This window comes from Panthera onca, chromosome F2 (assembly GCF_046562875.1).
Source record: "Panthera onca isolate mPanOnc1 chromosome F2, mPanOnc1 haplotype 2, whole genome shotgun sequence".
In the NCBI taxonomy this organism is placed as follows: domain Eukaryota; kingdom Metazoa; phylum Chordata; class Mammalia; order Carnivora; family Felidae; genus Panthera; species Panthera onca.
The window spans coordinates 195,075-213,496 of NC_138356.1; the positions used below are offsets into that span (position 1 = coordinate 195,075).

Below are 18,422 nucleotides of genomic sequence, written 5' to 3' on the forward strand. Positions count from 1 at the left end.
TTCACACTTAAGGTGAGTTTTTGTAGGTAGTACAGATTTTTTTTTTTTTTAAATCAATTCAGCCATTCTGTGTCTTATGATAGAATTTAGTCCACTTGCCTTTGAAATAATCATCGATAGTTATGTATTTACTGCTCTTTTGTTACTTGTTTTCTGGCTGTTTTGTAGTTCCTCTCTGTTCCCTTTTTCTTGTCTTACTTTCTTCCCTATGGTTTGATGATTTTATTTAGCGTTATGTTAAGTTCCTTTCTCATTATCTTTTGTGTATATACTATAGGTTTTTGCTTTGTGGTTATATATATATATATATATGCCTGTGCATATATATAATATATATATGTGTGTGTGTCTATATATCTATCTATATCTATATCTATATCTATATCTATATCTATATCTATTAGCCTGTGCATATAGCAGTCTATTTAAAGTTGATAGCAGCTTCAGTTTGAATGCATTTTAAAACTACATTTTTGGGTGCCTGCATGGCTCAGTTGGTTGAATGTCCAACTCTTGATCTTGGCTCAGGTCTTGATTTCATGGTTGTGAGTTCAGGCCCCGCATTGGGATCCCCGCTGGGTGTGAAGACTACTTAAAAAACAAACAAATCAATCTACCTTTTTATTCCACACACACTCCCCCACCCTGGCTTTTTTTTTTTTTTTTTTTTTTTTTGATGTCATATTTTACATATTTTTGTGTTTGCCTTACCTGTTTTAGTGATCTTGTTATTACTTTTGTTTTTTAATGTTCACACTAGCTTTATAAGTGATCAATCCACTGTTGTTATTACATATATACCTTTCCTAGTAGGATTTTACTTTTATGTTTTCTTGTTACTAATTATGCCTTTTCTTTTCAGCTTGGAGAAGTCTCTTAATATTACTTCTATTACTGGTTGCATGGCGATGGACTCCTTTAATTTTTTTGTCTGGGAACTCCTTATCTCCCCTACAATCCTGAATGATAACCTTGCTGGCTAGAGTATTTTTGGTTGTAAGTGCTCCCCCCCCCCCCCCCCGCCCAGTTCTTTTAATATATTGTCTCTTTTATCATTTATTATATATATTACAGTATAGTATAGTATCTTTTAATATATCATATCATTCCCTTTTCCTGGCTGAAAAATCTGCTGATTTCCCATGGGGGTTTCCTTGTACATAACAAGTTGTTTTTTACTTGCTGCTTTTGAGAGTCGTTGTCTTTAGCTTTTGACATTTTGTTTTTAATGTGTATTGGTGTAGCTCTTTTGGCTCATCTTTTTTTTTTTTTTTTTTTTTTTTTTAATTCTCTGGGTTTCCTGGATCTGGATGTCTTTCTTTACCCAAACTAGTGATATATTCAGCCATTATTTATTCAAACAGTTTTTTTTTTTTTTTTTTTTTTTTTTTTTATCTCTTTCACTCTCTTCCCCTTCTGAGACCCTTATGGTGCAAATGTTATACCACTTGATGTTGTCTTATAGGTAAGCTATCTTCATTTTTTCATTCATTTTTTTTTCCTGCTGTGATTAGGTGAGTTCATTTGCTCTGTTTTCCAATTCACTAATCTTTCTGCTTCATCTAGTCTATCGAACCCTTAGTGTATTTTTCAGTTCAGTTATTTCTTCAGCTCTGAGACTTCAATTTGGTACTTTTCTTACCCTTGTTTAAGCTCTTTTTTGAAGTTCTTACTCTGCTTAGTCCATTTTTCTTCCCAGATCAATGAGCTTCTTTATGACCATTACTTAGAATACTTTATCAGGTGAATTACTTTTTCCTGTTTCATTAAGTTTTTCCTAAAGTTTTATCTTCTTTCATTTGGTATATATTCCTCTGATTCCTCATTTTTCTTGACTCTGTTTTTGTGTTTATGTGATAGGCAAAAAGCTACTGCTACCATTATTGATAGAGCGTCCTGGTTTAGGAGATGAATCTTAGTACCATTCAAATTTGTTCCGTATTTTGAGTTAATTTTTGTATAAGACATTAGGTTGAAATCCTTCTCATTGTTGTTATTTTTTTGCTTATGGATATTCAGTTGTGTAGTACTGTATGTATACACACACACACACACACACACACATAAAGTTTTGTTTTTTTGTCAAAAAACAATTGAATACTTCTGTCAGTGTCTGTTTCTGGTTTTTGAAGTGTTCCACTCATCTGTGTTTCAGTTTCTTTGTCAAAATCACTGTTTTGATTATTGTAGCCATAAGATAGTCCTTAACATTGGGTAGAGTAACACTTCTCACTTTATTTTTTGTTAAGGTAGGTTGTTTTTTTTTTTAATTCCAGCTACAGTTAACATACAGTGTGTGTTTGTTTCAGGTGTATAATATTATGATTCAACAATTCTATATATTACTCATTGCTCATCATAGTAAATGTACTATTTAAGTCCTATCCACAATTACCCCCATTCCCCAATTCACCTTCCCTCTGGTACCCATCAGTTTGTTCTCTTATAGTTAAGAGTCTGGTTCTTGTTTTGTCTCTCTTTTTTTCCCTTTGTTCATTAGTCTCTTTAATTCCACATGAGTGAAATCATATGGTATTTGTCTTTCTCTGACTTATTTCGCTTAGCATTATATCCTCTAGGTCCATCCATGTTGCTGCAAATGGCAAGATTTCATTCTTTTTGATGGGTAATAGTCCACATTACCCATCACATATATGGGATGTGTGTACATATATATGTACATATATATGTACATGTATATATATGTGTACATATATATATGTACATGTATATATATGTACATATATATGTGTACACATATATATATATATATGTGTACACATATATATATATATATGTACACACACCCCTCACATCTTTTTTTTTATATTTAAATACAAGTTAGTAAACATAGTGTCATCTTGGTTTCATGAGTAGAGCCCAGGGATTTATCTATTACATATAACACCCAGTGTTCATCCCAGTAAGTGCCCTCTTTAATGCCTATTACCCATTTAGTCCATCCCCCCACTGACCTCCACTCCAGCAACCCTCATTTTGTTCTCTATATTTAAGAGTCTCTTATGGTTTGCTTCCCTCTCTGTTTTCTTATTTTTCCTTCCCTTCCCCTATTTTCATCTGTTGTCTTTCTTAAATTTTACATATAAGTGAAATTATATTTGTCTTTCTCTAACTGACATATTTTGCATAGCATAATACACTCTAGTTTTATCCACGTTGTAGCACATGGCAAGATTTCATTCTTTTGGATCACTGAGTAGTGTTCCATTATATACATACATACGTATATGCATATGTATATACATGTGCGTATATGTATGTATATGCATATGTGTATATGTATGTATATGTAGATACACACACACACACACACACACACACACACACACACTACATCTTCTTTATCCATTTGTCGATAGATATTTGGGCTCTTTCCATACTTTGGCTGTTTTTGATAGAGCTGCTGTAAACATTGGGAGTGCATGTGCCCCTCCGAATCAGCATTTTTGTATCCTTTGGATAAATTCCTAGTAGTGCAATTGTTGGGTTATAAGGTAGTTCTACTTTTAATTTTTTGAGGGACCTCCACACTGTTTTCCAGAGTGGCTACACCAGTTTGCGTTCCCGCCAACAGTGCAAAAGGTCACATCCTTGCGAACATCTGTTGTTTCCTAACTTGTTAATTTTAGCCATTCTGACGGGTGTGAGGTAGTATCTCATTGTGGTTTTGATTTGTATTTCCCTGATGATAAGTGATACTGAGCATCTTTTCATGTGTGTTAGACATCTGGATGTCTTCTCTGGAAAAGTGTCTGTTGTCTTCTGCTGATTTCTTCACTGGATTATTTGTTTTTTGAGTGTTGAGTTTGATAAGTTCTTTATACATTTTGGATACTAACTCTTTATCCAATATGTCATTTGCACGTATCTTCTCCCACTCCATCAGTTGTCTTTTAGTTTTGTTGATTGTTTCCTCACTATGCAGAATCTTTTTTTTTTTTTTTTAATGTTTATTTTTATTTTTGCGAGAGAGAGGGAGACACAGAATCCGAAGCAGGCTCCAGGCTCTGAGCACAGAGCTGAACGCAGGGCTTGAACCAGTGAACTGCGATATCATGACCTGAGCCGAAGTCGGATGCTTAACTGACTGAGCCACCCAGGGGTCCCTGCAGAAGCTTTTTATCTTAATGAGGTCCCAATCGTTAAGTTTTGCTTTTCTTTCCCTTGCCTCCAGAGACTTGTCAAATAAGAAGTTGCTACAGCCAAGGTAAAAAAAAAAAAGGTTGCTGCTGGTTTTCTCCTGTAGGATTTTGATGGTTTCCTGTCTCACATTTAGGTGTTTCATCTGTTTTGAATTTATTTTTGTGTATGGTGTAAGGAAGGGGTCCAGGTTCATTCTTCTGCATGTCACTGGCCCGTTTTCCCAGCACCATTTGCTGAAGAGACTATTTTTTCCAATGGATAGTCTTTCCTGCTTAGTTGAAGATTAGTTGGCCATACATTTGTGGGTCCATTTCTGGGTTCTTTGTTCTGTTTCTATTCTGTTCCAATGATCTACGTGTCTGTTTTTGTGCCAGTGCCATACTGTCTTGATAATTACAGCTTTGTAAAACAGCTTGAAGTCTGGAATTGTGATGCATCCAGCTTTGATTTTCTTATTCAATATTACTTTGACTATTCGGGGCCTTTTCATGTTCCATACACATTTTAGGATTGTTTGTTCTAGCTTTGTGAAGAATTCTGGTTTTAGTTTGATAGGGATTGTGTTGAATGTGTAGATTGCTTTGAGTAGTATAGACATTTTTTAAAAAATATATTTTATTGTCAAGTTAGCTAACATACAGTGTATACAGTGTGCTCTTGATTTAGGGAGTAGATTCCCATGATTCATCACTTACATACAACATCTAGTGTTCATCCCAACAAATGCCCTCCTCAATGCCCATCACCTCTTTTTCCTCTCTTCTGCCCCCGCCCCCAACCCTTAGTTTGTTCTCTGTGGGTAGTATAGACATTTTAACAATATTTGTTCTCCCAATCTGTGAGCTTTTCCATTTCTTTGTGTATTACTCAATTTCTTTGATAAGCTTTCTATAGTTTTCAACATACAGATCTTTTACCTCTTTGGTTAAGTTTATTCCTAGCTATCTTCTGATTTTTGGTGTAATTATAAATGGGATTGATTCCTTGATTTCTCTTTCAGCTGCTTCATTATTGGTGTATAGAAATGCAACCAGTTTCTGTACTTTGATTTTGTATCCTGTGACTTTGCTGAATTCCTATATCAGCTCTAGTAGTTTTTTGGTGGAATCTTTCAGGTTTTCCATATAGAGTATCATGTCATGTATAAAGAGTGAAAGTTTGACTTCTTCTTTGCCAATTTGTATGCCTCTTATTTCTTTTTGTTGTCTGATTGCTGAGGCTAGGACTTCCAATACTATGTTGAACAACAGTGGTGATAGTGGACATGCTTGTCATGTTCCTGACCTTAGGGGGAAAGCTCTGTTTTTCCCCATTGATGATGATATTAGTTGTGGGCCTTTCATTTATGGCTTTTATGATGTTGAGGTATGTTTCTTCTATCCCTACTTTCTTGAGGGTTTTTATCAAGAAAGCATGCTGTGTTTTGTCAAATGTTGTATCTGAGAGGATCATATGGTTCTTATCCTTTCTTTGATTAATGTGGAGTATCACCTTGAGTGATTTGTGAATATTGAAGCAGCTCTGAAGCCCAGGAATAAATCCCACTTGATCATGGTGAATAATTCTTTTAATGTACTGTTGAATTCGATTTGCTAATATCTTGTTGAGGATTTCTGCATCCAGGTTCATGAAGGATATAGGCCTATAATTCTTCTTAGTGGGGTCTTTGTCTGGTTTTGGAATCAGGGTAATGCTGGCTTCATAGAATGAGTTTGGATGCTTTCCTTCCATTTCTATTTTTTGGAACAGTTTGAGAAAATAGGTATTAAGTCTTTAAAAAAAATTTGTTCTATCCCATTATCTTGGTTTTCTTCTTCAAGGATTGTTCTTATCTGTATGTTGGATCCTGAGAGATTTAATCACTCTTTCTCTTGAATCCTTTTATTTTCTTCATCGGAGGCGGGTGAAATTTAAAATTTCTACCTTATTACTTTCTATATCTCTTAAGATATTATCTGTGATAGCTACTTGTTCTTGGATTCCTTCCAGTTTAGTCTTTTTTTTTCCTGAGCGGATTTTTTTTCCATGTTAAGAGAATATGTCACTTTATTTTTTGTTTTAAGCTTTTAGTTAAATTTTTTAGTTAATGTATAGTGTAATATTTATTTCAGGAGTAGAATTTAGTGAGTCATCACTTACATATAACACCCAGTGCTCATTACAAGTGCCCTCCTTAATCCCCATCATTTAACCCATCCCCCGCCCATCTCCTCCCTACCAACCCTCAACTTGTTCTCTATATTTAAGAGTCTGTTTGGTGTCCCTGCATGGCTCAGTCAGTTAAGTGTCTGACTTCAGCTCGGGTCATGATCTTGTAATTTGTGGTTTTGAGCCCTGCACTGGGCTCTGGAGCCTGCTTTGGATTCTATGTCTCCCTTTCTCTCTGCCCCTCCCCGACTCGCTCGTGTATGTGCTCTCTCTCTCAAAAATAAACATTAAAAAAAAAAAGTCTGCTTAATGGTTTGTGTTTCTCTCTCTCCCCTCTCTCTGCCATATTCGTCTGTTTTGTTTCTTAAATTCTACATATGAGTGAAATCATATGGTATTTGTCTTTCTCTGAGTGACTTATTTCACTTAGCATAATACACTGTAGTTCCATCCATGTTGTTGCAAATGGCAAGATTTCATTCTTTTTTTATGGCTGAATAATAGTCCATTGTGTGTATATACAACGTCTTCTTTATCCATTTATCAGTCAGTGGACATTTGGGCTCTTTCCCTGAGCTGATTTTTAAACTTTATTCTACCTCTTAGGTTTTGTTACTTCATTTCTGAGTTTTTATAATCTGAATGTCTTATTTTCAAATAGTAGGTTACACTTTTTCTGTTTTATGAATATGTCTTTGTTGTGCTTTGTGTGTTGGGATGTTATTCTACTCCTTTCTGTTTTTTGTAATAATAATTTTGTATGGGATTTGAACTTGATCTCTTTCTATTGCTTATTTTTATGTTACAGTTTTTGTGAATTTTTAGAAGAAGGCAGGATTCAAAATAACTTTTCTAGTTTCTGTTGTTTTCTTGTAGTTTGCAAGTTATGGCCACTTGTTAATTTGTTATTTAGATATTTCCTGGCTCATTTCTCTTCCTCAACTCCACTTGGACCTTTTCTTTTTTGTCTGTACCATCCCTGTGCTGCTAGCAGATTCCACTGCTAGCAGTTTCTCCACGGTATGGGGTCCTGTCCAAGAACGTAGTCCTGGCTGACAAGTACTGAGTATCCTAGACTGCCCCCACTCCTTTGGATCTTCTTGAGTGGAACTCTTGCCCTCACCCTGTTTTAGGTACCATTTCATTCTTAGGTCGCCTGCCCCACTTCCTAGTGAACACCACATGTCTCTGTGATCAAATTCTCCTTTGCTCCTTCACTTGTCACAGCTTTGCTCTCAGAGAGGAACATATGCAGGACTTTGCAGGGTTGAATGTTTGTCCTTACCCATTTTTATTTTGGAATTTATTCTCTAGTTGTACATGTTTCTGTGCTTTTTGTTTTGCTTTCTTGTTACTCTTTTTTACATGGGGATTCAGAGACCTTTAAAAACTATGCCTTCACCATTGCCATTCCTATGTTTCCACATTGTTAATTGTCAAGTTAATATATATTTATGAAGGTGATTTCATTTTTGTTTTTTTTTTTTTGTTTTTCTTTAAAAACAATCTCCGCAGAGAAAAAGAAATTGGGATATAGAATACCCATCCTTACCAGGAGGGAGTCCACTGAAGTTCAGAAGAGCAGGTCTCAGGACAGTGGGGGCAACTGCCTCTCTTTCTGAAGCATGGCTCAGGTGTGGAGAAGGATTTCAGGACACTTCTGGGACCCTGGTAAAGTAGTTGTAAAATTGTTTCCTTGAGTGCCAAATTTGAGATAAATCTTAGATTCCTGAGTGTTCAGGCCACTGTATTTATATTTCTTTGGAATTCCTTTCCTTATTTCAGGATACAGTAATTACTACATTCTTCTTTTCTCAACCTTGAATTCATTTTTGTCACTTCTTTATGCTAGGCACAACCTTTGTACTTTTTTGTAAATGAAGGTTACATACTGAGAAGTTTCTCAGAAGATAAAATCTTTGAGCATCCTGCTCTTCACAAGAAATATATTTATGAAATGCTTTTATATCCTTAGAATCTTTTGGCAACAAGATATTCTAGTTAATTTTTGTATATGTGCGGATTTTGAGATACTGATAATATAAATATGTACAAAATGGAATACTATTATAAACTTTTAATGGTTCTCTGTTTAGATTCTGGAAAAATATAAAAATACATTTATATATATATGAGGAGTATGTGCTTTGGGAATACTTACTGGTACATATAAATAAAACAGGGATATTTTAAGGAGGGTATAGTTTAAGGTTTTGAGTATTACAAAATAGTTTTGGTTTTAGCCCTTGTTATAAATTTCTTCTTCTTCTTTCTTCTTTCTTCTTTCTTCTTTCTTCTTTCTTCTTTCTTCTTTCTTCTTTCTTCTCCTTCTTCTTCTCCTTCTCCTTCCCCTTCCCCTTCCCCTTCCCCTTCCCCTCCTCCTCCTCCTCCTCCTCTTCCTCTTCCTTCTCCTTCCTGCAGTTGTTAACAGCTGAAAAGAAGATTGTTACAGAGAATCACCTTGAATTATCCCTGAGACCCAAGGAAGGTAATATTTTTGTTGATTTATTGACAGAAAAGGTATAAGACTAATATATCCTTCTTTGATTTATTTACTTTCTTTTAAAAAGTTATTTAACATAGTTTGGGTAGACTGTATATTTGTGTTTTCCAAAATGTAAAAAACATATTTTTGAGAAATCTCTCTCTAATCTTTGTCACCATCTGTCACATTTTTTCTTTCTTCCTATAAGTAATTATTAAAATTTTTCATGTGTCCTTCCTGGATTTACTCTTAATGAGCAGAGCCCGGTAGGTTAGCTTAGGCTCACAGCCCCAGAATTTAAAATTTCTGATTTGGGAAATAAAGTTATGACCTATTATATAAGGACTGTACTATTTCAGGCAGTGAAATTCTTAACTTGGTGAATTAGTTAGGGAAAGCTTTCAGTTACAATACATAGAAACTGTTAGAGTGTGTGAAGAAATGGAGTTGAATTTATCTCCTGCAACAAGAGGTTCAGGGGGTCAGACTTGTTCTGAGTCCGGCAGCCTTAGTGTGGAGTTTGTTCTTGCCGTCATGAGGTGGAAGCTGAATTCTCTGGGCCCAATTCTTAGGAGGAGTGTGGGCTTTGCGGATTCTCTCCAGGTATACTTTTCTTCTGGAAAGGAGTCCCCTCCCCAGGACCTCAACCTTTGGCCAGAACTTGTTATATAGGGTCACTTCTACTAAAGGGACTTCAGTGAAATTAAAGATTTTTAAATATGTATGTTGCTTCTCAAATAAAATTGGGGTTTTGTTAGTAAGGAAAAAAGGGGATGGATATCAGGGAGGCTGCTGACTGCTGCCGTACTCAGTTACCCTGTGGGTGGGCAGGGAGAGTCAGGGCTTGGGACCTCAGGGATCTCCTTTGGCCCCTTGGTGTCCTGACTGTATCCTGTGAGGGCACTTGTCATATTAGAATAATTTGACACCTCTGTAAAGACCCTGTCTTCAAATAATCACATTCTGGGATGCCGGGATGTTGGAACTTAAACATATGAATGACCTTTGGGGCAACACAGTTCAGTCCGTAACACCACGTGCTAGCACAATGCCTGCATGCAATGGTTACCCAAAATGCTTACGTGTTGTGACTATTCTCAGTCTAGCTGATGTTCCTCCTAGAAGTCATTTTATCTGTAGTGATTTTATCTATATAAATTATATAAAGTACCTATAATTCATGGGTTTATGAATTCCATAAATTCATTATAGAATCTGAAAATAGCAGTAGCTCTACTTCCTGTCTCAGTCTGTTCAAGCTGCTATAACAATAATACTACAGACTAGGTGGCTTATAAACACCAGAAATTTATTTCACACAGTTCCGGAGGTTGGAGGTCCAGTATATTCAGTGTCTGGTGAAGACTCACTTCAGGTTCATGACAGTATCATCTTGCTGTGGACTCACATGGAAGAAGGGGTCAGCAATCTCTCTGGGGGCTTCTTTTGTAGACTACTAATGCCATTCATGAGGGCTTCACCCTCATGACCTAATCACCCCCAAATCCCCACCTCTTAATCTCACACATTGGGGATTAAGTTTCAACAGGGTAAATTTTAAGAGATACAAGCATTCAGTCTATAGCATTCCACTCCTTCCTTTTCAGTTTACTCTTCCTGATGCATAATAATATAAGGGTTTGATAATGTCTTTTGCAATATATACACAGTTTAGTTTTTATTAGCTATTTAAATCTATATGGATGAAGTTTAGTTTATTTTTAATTTTGTATTTTGAAGGTAGACAACTTTAGTAATTCTGGGTGTTCATGGCACAAAGTAAGTGTCAATAAATGTATATAATTATTTTCTGGTTTTGTGCCTTTGTAAGTACTGTATTTTCAGACATCATCTTGTCAGCGAATCTCCTTTCCTGATCAACACAAAGTGGAGCAGTTGCATTTTTTCATACCTTTCAGACCATGCATTACTTGAGGGAGGAGTTTTCTTATTTTTCTGTTTCCTCAAGGTTTACTATATCAGAGTTGTTATGTAAATATGTATTAAATGAAGCCATTTAACTTCTTTTTTTAAATGTTTATTTATTTTTGAGACAGAGAGAGACAGAGCATGAGCAGAGAAAGGATAGAGAGAGAGGGAGACACAGAATCCGAAGCAGGCTCCAGGCTCTGAGCTGTCAGCGCAGAGCCCAACACGGGACTCGAACCCACAAGCTGTGAGATCATGACCTGAGCCGAAGTCAGAGGCTCAACTGACTGAGCCACCCAGGCGCCCGAAGCCATTTAATTTCTGAGCCTGTTTCCTCTTTTGTAAAACTTGAATTATAATATCTAATCTCTTAATCTCATTGTAATGTGTCTAAGGTACTTTTTTTAGTTTTAGCATTATAACTCAATTAGATAAATATAAGTAGAAAAATTGATTTTTATGAAGTATATATTCCTTTTCTGATCACTATCAGAAAAATTTTCTGTGAACTTCTATTACACCAAGATGGAGTAGCCCCATTCCTTCTAGGTTTTCCACCTATCAGAATGGCTAAAATAAAAAGTGGTGACAACATCAAATATTGTAAGTGATATGGAGAAACTGATACATTGCTGATGGAACTGTAAAATGGTACAGCCACTCTGGAAAATAGTTTGGCAGTTTCTTAGAAGACTAAACATGCAATTACTGTACAATCCAGCAATTGCCTTTTGACATTTATCCTAGAGAATGAAAATTGCATTCACATAAAACTCCATGTGCAATATTTATAGCAGTTTTATTCATAATAACCCCAAGTTAGAAACAACACAGATGCCCTTTAGTTATTGAATGGATAAACAAGCTCTGGTGCATCCAAATCATGGAATACTACTTAGTAATGGAAAGAAAGGGTTGCTACATAGAACAACTTGGATGAATGTGCAGGGAATTATGCCACATAAAAGCCAATCCTGAAGGGTCACATAGTATGATTCCATTTGTATATCATTCTTGAAATGGCAAAATTACAAAAGTGTAAAAACTGATTCATTTGCAGAGGTTCAGAATTGGGGAAAGGAGGGTAGCTATGATGTGGCTTTAAAAAAGGTAATACAAGGGGCACCTGTGAAGCTCAGTTGCTTAAGTGTCTGACTCTTGATCTCAGCTCAGGTCTTGATCTCCGGGTCATGAGTTCAAACCCACATTGGGCTTTGCACTGGGCATGAAGCCTATTTGAAAAAATAATAATAGATAAATAAAATGAAAAGGTAACACAAGATGTCCTCATGGTGATGGGATTGTTCTATGTCTTGAGTGTATCAGAATCAACATTCTGGTTGTGATGTTATGTTTTGCAAAATGTTACCATTGGAGGAACTGGGTAAAGCATGCAAGGGCTCTCTTTATCGCTTCTTATGCCTATAGGTGAATCTATTATTACCTCAAAATAACAAATTTAGTTAAATAAAAGTTTGCTGTTAAGTGTTTTTAAGCACAAAACTGCTACCAGGGCTCCCAGTATGGCAAAGGAGGCACATAGAAGCATTTCTGTTGTACAGAAGTATTGGATTTATGGTTTGTTTTGTGTTTTTCTTTTGGTTCATAAAATATTCTAGGAAGTTATACTTCTGTAATTATTTCACGGTTAATTTTTTGAGTTTCTCTTTGTGCCCCAATTTCCTTGTCTTTTATAATTTATCTCAATTTGTTCTACTTCTTTTTCTTCTTGTAATTTGGTTTTAATTCAAAGAATCTTGTGCTGCACATAGAACTTCAGGCAGGAAGATTTGGCATAAGACATTGCTTTCATTATCATTAGAATTTTATTATTTGTGATTTCAGCAAAGTAACATGCATAAAATCTTATTCTGATAAAGAACTATCAGTTAATTGTGTTTATGTATTTTCTTTTTTCTTTAACAGAAACTGCTACATCTAAGAGTACCAGTGGACTTACAGATATAACATGGAGTTCCAGTGGAAGTGATGTGTCAGATGAGGATAAAACGCTTTTTAAATCACAAAGAGATAATGGACATAGTTCTAGGATAGACAGATTTTCTAATAGGAACAAGAATATTTTATGTACAGAAGATGGGGCCAGTGAAGGTAAATTGAAATTTGTTTCTTACCTCTTTCTGTTATATATTGGGTTCAGTATTGGAAAAAACATCAATCCTTTTATAACATTTAGTATTAGTGATGACTATACTGAGTCTTGGCCTCTATGCTCAGCCCTTTAGAAACATTTTCTCATTTAATATTTCTCACAACAACTCTAAGAGATAAGTATTACAAGTATTATTTTTACAGCTAACAACTTAAGCTTGAACATGTAGAGTTGATTGGGATTCCACTTAGGGTCTCTGACAGCAAAGCCAGGTCTTTCAAATACTGCATAGTGGCTGCTCCTATATTGCCTCCTTGCTGACCTGATTTGGGTAAATACTGTGATAGCCAATGTGTGGTAGAAGTATAATACAAGTTTCTGTTCTGATGGCATTTTATATTGTGGGTTTAAAAAAATTTTTTTTTATTTATTTGAGAGAGAGAGTGTGAATGGGGGAGAGAGGCAGAAGGAGGGAGAGAATCTTAAGCAGGCTCCATGCTGAGCATGGACACGGGCCCGATCCCACAACCCTGGGATCGTGACCTGATCCAAAATTAAGAGTCAGATGTTCAACCAACTGAGCCATTCAAGGTGCCCCATATTGTATTATTATGTTTTTGACAATTTGAAGGAGAGTTTCTCAACCTTGGCACTAATGCCATTTGAGGCCAAAAAATTCTTTGTTGGGGGGAGAGGGACTTTCCTGTGTAGTGTAGGGTGTTTAATAGCATCTCTAGCCTTTTTTTTTGCTAGATGACAGTAGTTCCCCCAGTCCCATTTGTGACAGCTGTGAATGTCTCCAGATGTTGTAAGATATCCCCAGAAGGACATCCCCAGTTGAGAACCACAGACTTTTAGAATTAGGAAAATCAGTCCTTTTACAATTTTTAAAATATAGCTTATCTAGAGTATTTAAAAGTCTTAATGCTTTCAAAATAAACTTTGACTTTTAACTCTTTGAAGTTCATATGAGTTAGGTACTTGGTCAAGGTTAAATTTATGCAGACAAACTCTGTGGAAGGTCATTTTATTCCTTTGACCACTTTGTATGTCATCTTGGTAACTACCAATTGACATTCTAGTAATAAACAGGTGAAGTGGTATTTTAAGGTTATACATAAGCTGGCAGGTCTTATATTGTTAATTCAATCATATTAAATGATATTCATTGTTATGTAACTCTTGGTTTGTCTTTACACATCTCAGAACATAATTTCATTATTAAAAACTATGCTTTTTATGGGTGGATAGTATGGTATGTGAATTATATCTCATTAAAGCTGCTATTAAAAGAAATAAAAACTGTTTATGTCCTTTATTAAAAGAGATAGTAGTTTTCAAAACTATTTAAGACTAGAAAGGTATTTTGAGCTGATTATATTTGTCATTAGTTAATTTATATATTTGGGTGCTGTCCAGTTGGGGGCATAAATATTTACAATTGCTTGATCTTGGAGGATAGACCTCTTAATATGATATAGTGTCCATCTCTTGTTACAGTCTTTGTTTTAAAATGTAGTTTGTCTAATATAGGTATGGCTACTCCTGCTTTCTTTTGACGTCCATTAGCATAATAGATGCTTCTCCATCCCCTCACTTTCAATCTGCAGGTGTCTTTAGGTCTAAAATGAGTCTCTTGTAGGCAGCATATAGATGGGTCTTTTTTAAATTTTTTAATTTTTTTATCCATTCTGATACCTATGTCTTTTGATTGGAGCATTTAGTCCGTTTACATACAGAGTGATTATTGATAGATATGAATTTAGTGCCATTGTGTTACCCATAAAATTGGTGTTTCTGGTGATATTCTCTGGTCCTTTCCAGTGTTTGTTGGTTTTGGTCTGTCTTTCTTACTCATAAAGTCCCCCTTAAAATTTCTTGCAGGGCTGGTTTAGTGATCATGAACTCTTTTAGTTTTTGTTTGAGAAATTTTCTGTCTCTTCTCCTATTCTGAATGACAGCCTTGCTGGATGAAGAATTCTTGGCTGTATATTTTTCCCATACATGATGTACTTTGATCTGCTGTGAACCTGATTTGTCTTCCCTTGTAGTTTAAGGACTTATTTTCCCTTGCTGCCTTCAGGATTCTTTCCTTGTCTATGTATTTTGTGAACTTGACTATGATATGTCTTGTTGTGGGCTGGCTTTTGTTGAATTTAGTGGGAATTCTCTGTGCCTCTTAGATTTGGATGTCTGTGTTCTTCCTCAGATTAAGGAACTTTTTAGCTGTAATTTGCTCAGATAAACCCTCTGCCTCTTTTTCTCTCTCTTCTTCTTCTGGAATTCCTGTGATACAAATGTTATCACTCTTTATGGAGCCATTGATTTCCCTGAGTACATTCATGATCCAATACTTTCCCTCTTCTTTTCAGCTTTATTATTTTCCATGATTTTATCTTGTATATTACTGATTCATTTTTCTGCTTCGCCCATCCTCATTGTCATTGCATCCAGTTGGTTTTGTGTCTCAGTTCTAGCATTTTCTTTCAATAAATTTTTTCTGAAGTTTATTTATTTATTTAGAGAGAGTGAGAGGAGGGGGGCAGAGAAAGAGGAAGAGAGAGAGAATCTCAAGCAGGCTTCACACTGTCAATGCAGAACCCAGCATGGGGCTTGAACCCACCAACCTTGAGATCATGACTCAGTTGAGCTGAAGTCAAGAATCGGATGCTTAACCAAAGGAATCACATAGGTGCCCCTAGCATTTTTTATTTCATCCTGACTAGTTTTTAGTTCTTTTATCTCTGTAGCAAGGGATTATCTAGTATCTTCAAGCCCAGCTAGTATCCTTATGATTGTTGTTTTAAATTCTAATTCAGGCATCTTACTTATATCAATCTTGATTAAATCCCTTGCCAGTACTTCTTCCTGTTCTTTCCTTTGGGGTGAATTCCTCCATCTTGTCATTTTGTCTAGGTTAATTTTTTTTTTGTATGACTGTTAGGAAAGCCTGTTCTATTCCTGCTCCTGAGAGTAATGGCTATATTAAGAAGAGGTCCTATATTATCTTGGGCCTGGTGCTACAGGAAGTGTTTGTGTGTGCACTTTGCTGTTATATTTTGGCTGCACCTTCCCTGAGGTCAGTCTCCTGCATAGTTTCTCCTTGCCTGCAGTGCGGGGTTTTTGGACCTTGTCCACTGTATGGCAAGTTTTAACTAGCTGTATTTTGGTCTGCTTGTTAAATGAAACTAGAGCCTATCTCCCTTAGAGCTGAAGCTTTGCAGCCTCTATGATCAGTAGACTAGGTGTGTGCAAGGGGTTTGTGCTGGTCTTCCGGGGGAGCAGCCTGCTGGGCTGATTCTCAGGCAGATTTGCTTAGTGGAGATGCCCCTGCAGGGCACAGGGGGCGGGGCTTGGTGTAAGTGGCTCTGGCCACCACTTAGTGGCACTGTTTTGCTCACTGAAGTTGGTCAGTGCTGATGGGCAGAGGAAATGATGTCACCCCACCTTCTTATCCCTAGAGCAGAGAGTTTGTGCATACTACTCTTCAGGAAGTTCTCACTTCTCTTATGTCCCTGGTGTCTGTCTTCACCCTGTCTGTGTCCAAGCATCTGTCTGTGCCTGCCAGTACCTCCTGTGTTTTATCTCAGGCATGCAGCTGGCTTTTAAATCTCCAGATTTTACCGATCTACGTGGCATGGACCTGCACTGATCCTCTGGGGGAGGGTCTTAGCACGCTGTGGCTGGTGCAGGTTTGTCCCAGGAAAGCAGTCGCACAACCACACGGTGGTTTGGAGTTTATGGTAAAGCACAACAAAGAAGCTGGCAACCAAGGTCTGCTGCCCTCAATAGATGTCTCTCTTCTATGCTGGTGTACAGGGCGGCATGTTGGCTCTTGTTAGCTCTCTTATCCCTTGAGAGGCTGTGCCACCTTTCCAACTGCACCCCAAGAAAGGGAACTGTTTCTCCCCTTGTGACCCAGGGAATCCTCAGACCACACTTCCTGCTCTGCAGCCTCTGCGTCCTTCCCCACAGAAGTGCTGCTAGTCCTACCACACATGACCCCTGCAATGGTGGGGCTTTCTTTTTTTTTTTAATTTTTTTTTTCAATGTTTTTTATTTATTTTTGGGACAGAGAGAGACAGAGCATGAACGGGGGAGGGGATGGTGGGGCTTTCTAAAACTTCTGCAGAATTCAGCCCCTCTCCTTTTCCCAGTTAGTGATTTTGGGGAAGAGTTTTTCTTGTGCAGTCCCCTGGGTGCTGCTTTCTCTCTCTTTCTTTTTTCTTTTGCTCCTTTCTCCATTATCATGGCTCCCTCCCTTTCATGGCCTCTGCAGTTCTTTCCTCCTCCAAATCAACTCGCTGTAGCTCCTACCTTCCATGATGTGGCCATTTTTCACCGCCAGATGTATAGTTTGTTCTCTTAGTTCTCAGATCAATTTTTTGGGTGTTCGGAATGATTTGATATTTATCTCTATTCAAGGGAGGAGACAAGCATAGGGTCCCACTACTCCTCCACCATCTTAACTCTTCCTCCTTGAGTTAACTACTTTAAAATGAGTTCACATGGGGTGTCCGGGTGGCTCAGTCTGTTAAGCATCCGACTTTGGCTTAGGTCATAATCTTGCAGTGGGAGGGTTTGAGCCCCGAGTCTGGCTCTGTGCTGACAGATCAGAGCCTGAAGCCTGCTTCAGTTTCTGTGTCTTCGTCTCTCTCTGCCCCTCCCCTGTTCATGCTCTGTCTCTTGCTCTCTCTTTCTCTCTCTTTCAAAAATAAATAAACATTAAAAAAAATTTTTTTTAAATAAGTTCACAAGTTGTTGACTTCTGTTAAGCAAGTTGACTGTTGGGTAAAAAATAAGTGATCCCTTGGAGTGTATCTTATCATGTGTGTAAATGCTGGCTTATCTTTCTCTTTCTTTTCCTTCACCTCCTCCCTCCCTCATTTTACCTTTAATTACCATTTATCAGTTTCTTATTTTACCCCAGACACGTGGGGCATATGTATATTATTTCCTTTTATATCAACTACATCCTATAAGCTGAGTACCCTTATTTTATAGAAGGAAATCGGGACTCAGAGAAGTCAAATTGCTTGCCCAGAGTCACATATTTAACAAGTATGCCAATTGATATTATTGGTTGGGATGTGTAACTTCAATGCTGTATGCTTCAACACTGTTCTGGTGCTTACCAAACCTGGCTTCTTATCATAATTTCCAAGTGAACTTTTAAAACAGTATACCTAGGGCATCTGGGTGGCTCAGTTAAGTGTCAGCTCAGCGATCTCATGGTCGTGAGATTGAGCCATGCTGAGCGTGGATCCTGTCTGGGATTCTTTCTCTCCTTCTCCCTCTGCCTCTCTCTAAATAAATGAATGAATGAATGAATAAATAAGTTAATTAATTAAAAACAATATATTCAGACCTCCTTCCAGCTGTATTGGATTAGACTGTCTGGGCCTTAAGGCCAGAATTGGGATTGAGAGGGAAGAGCTCTGAGTTAAAATTGTCAAAATATTTTCGTCTTTAAAAAATCTTTCCCCCTCCATATTTTATATAACTTGGAGAAAACTTCTTAACTTTTTGAAGACTCAATTTCTTCATCTATAAAATGCAAATTTTAGTCTAACATTAATTGTC

General features: G+C 36.9%; 1 protein-coding gene across 4 annotated transcripts in view; it reads left to right on the forward strand.

Moving 5' to 3' along the window:
* The window catches only part of SPIDR (scaffold protein involved in DNA repair), a 487,671-nt gene that overhangs the window by 21,127 nt on the left and 448,122 nt on the right, over positions 1-18,422 (forward strand). For 3 of the 4 annotated variants that reach the window (XM_060610477.3, XM_060610479.3, XM_060610481.3), the window contains exons 2-4: positions 7,828-7,983; positions 8,734-8,800; positions 12,653-12,838. In XM_060610477.3, coding sequence (XP_060466460.3) covers positions 7,828-7,983; positions 8,734-8,800; positions 12,653-12,838 — 409 coding nt within the window. Of the gene's footprint in view, positions 1-842; positions 997-7,827; positions 7,984-8,733; positions 8,801-12,652; positions 12,839-18,422 lie in introns of those variants that run through there. The other variant, XM_060610478.3, reaches the window with a different exon arrangement.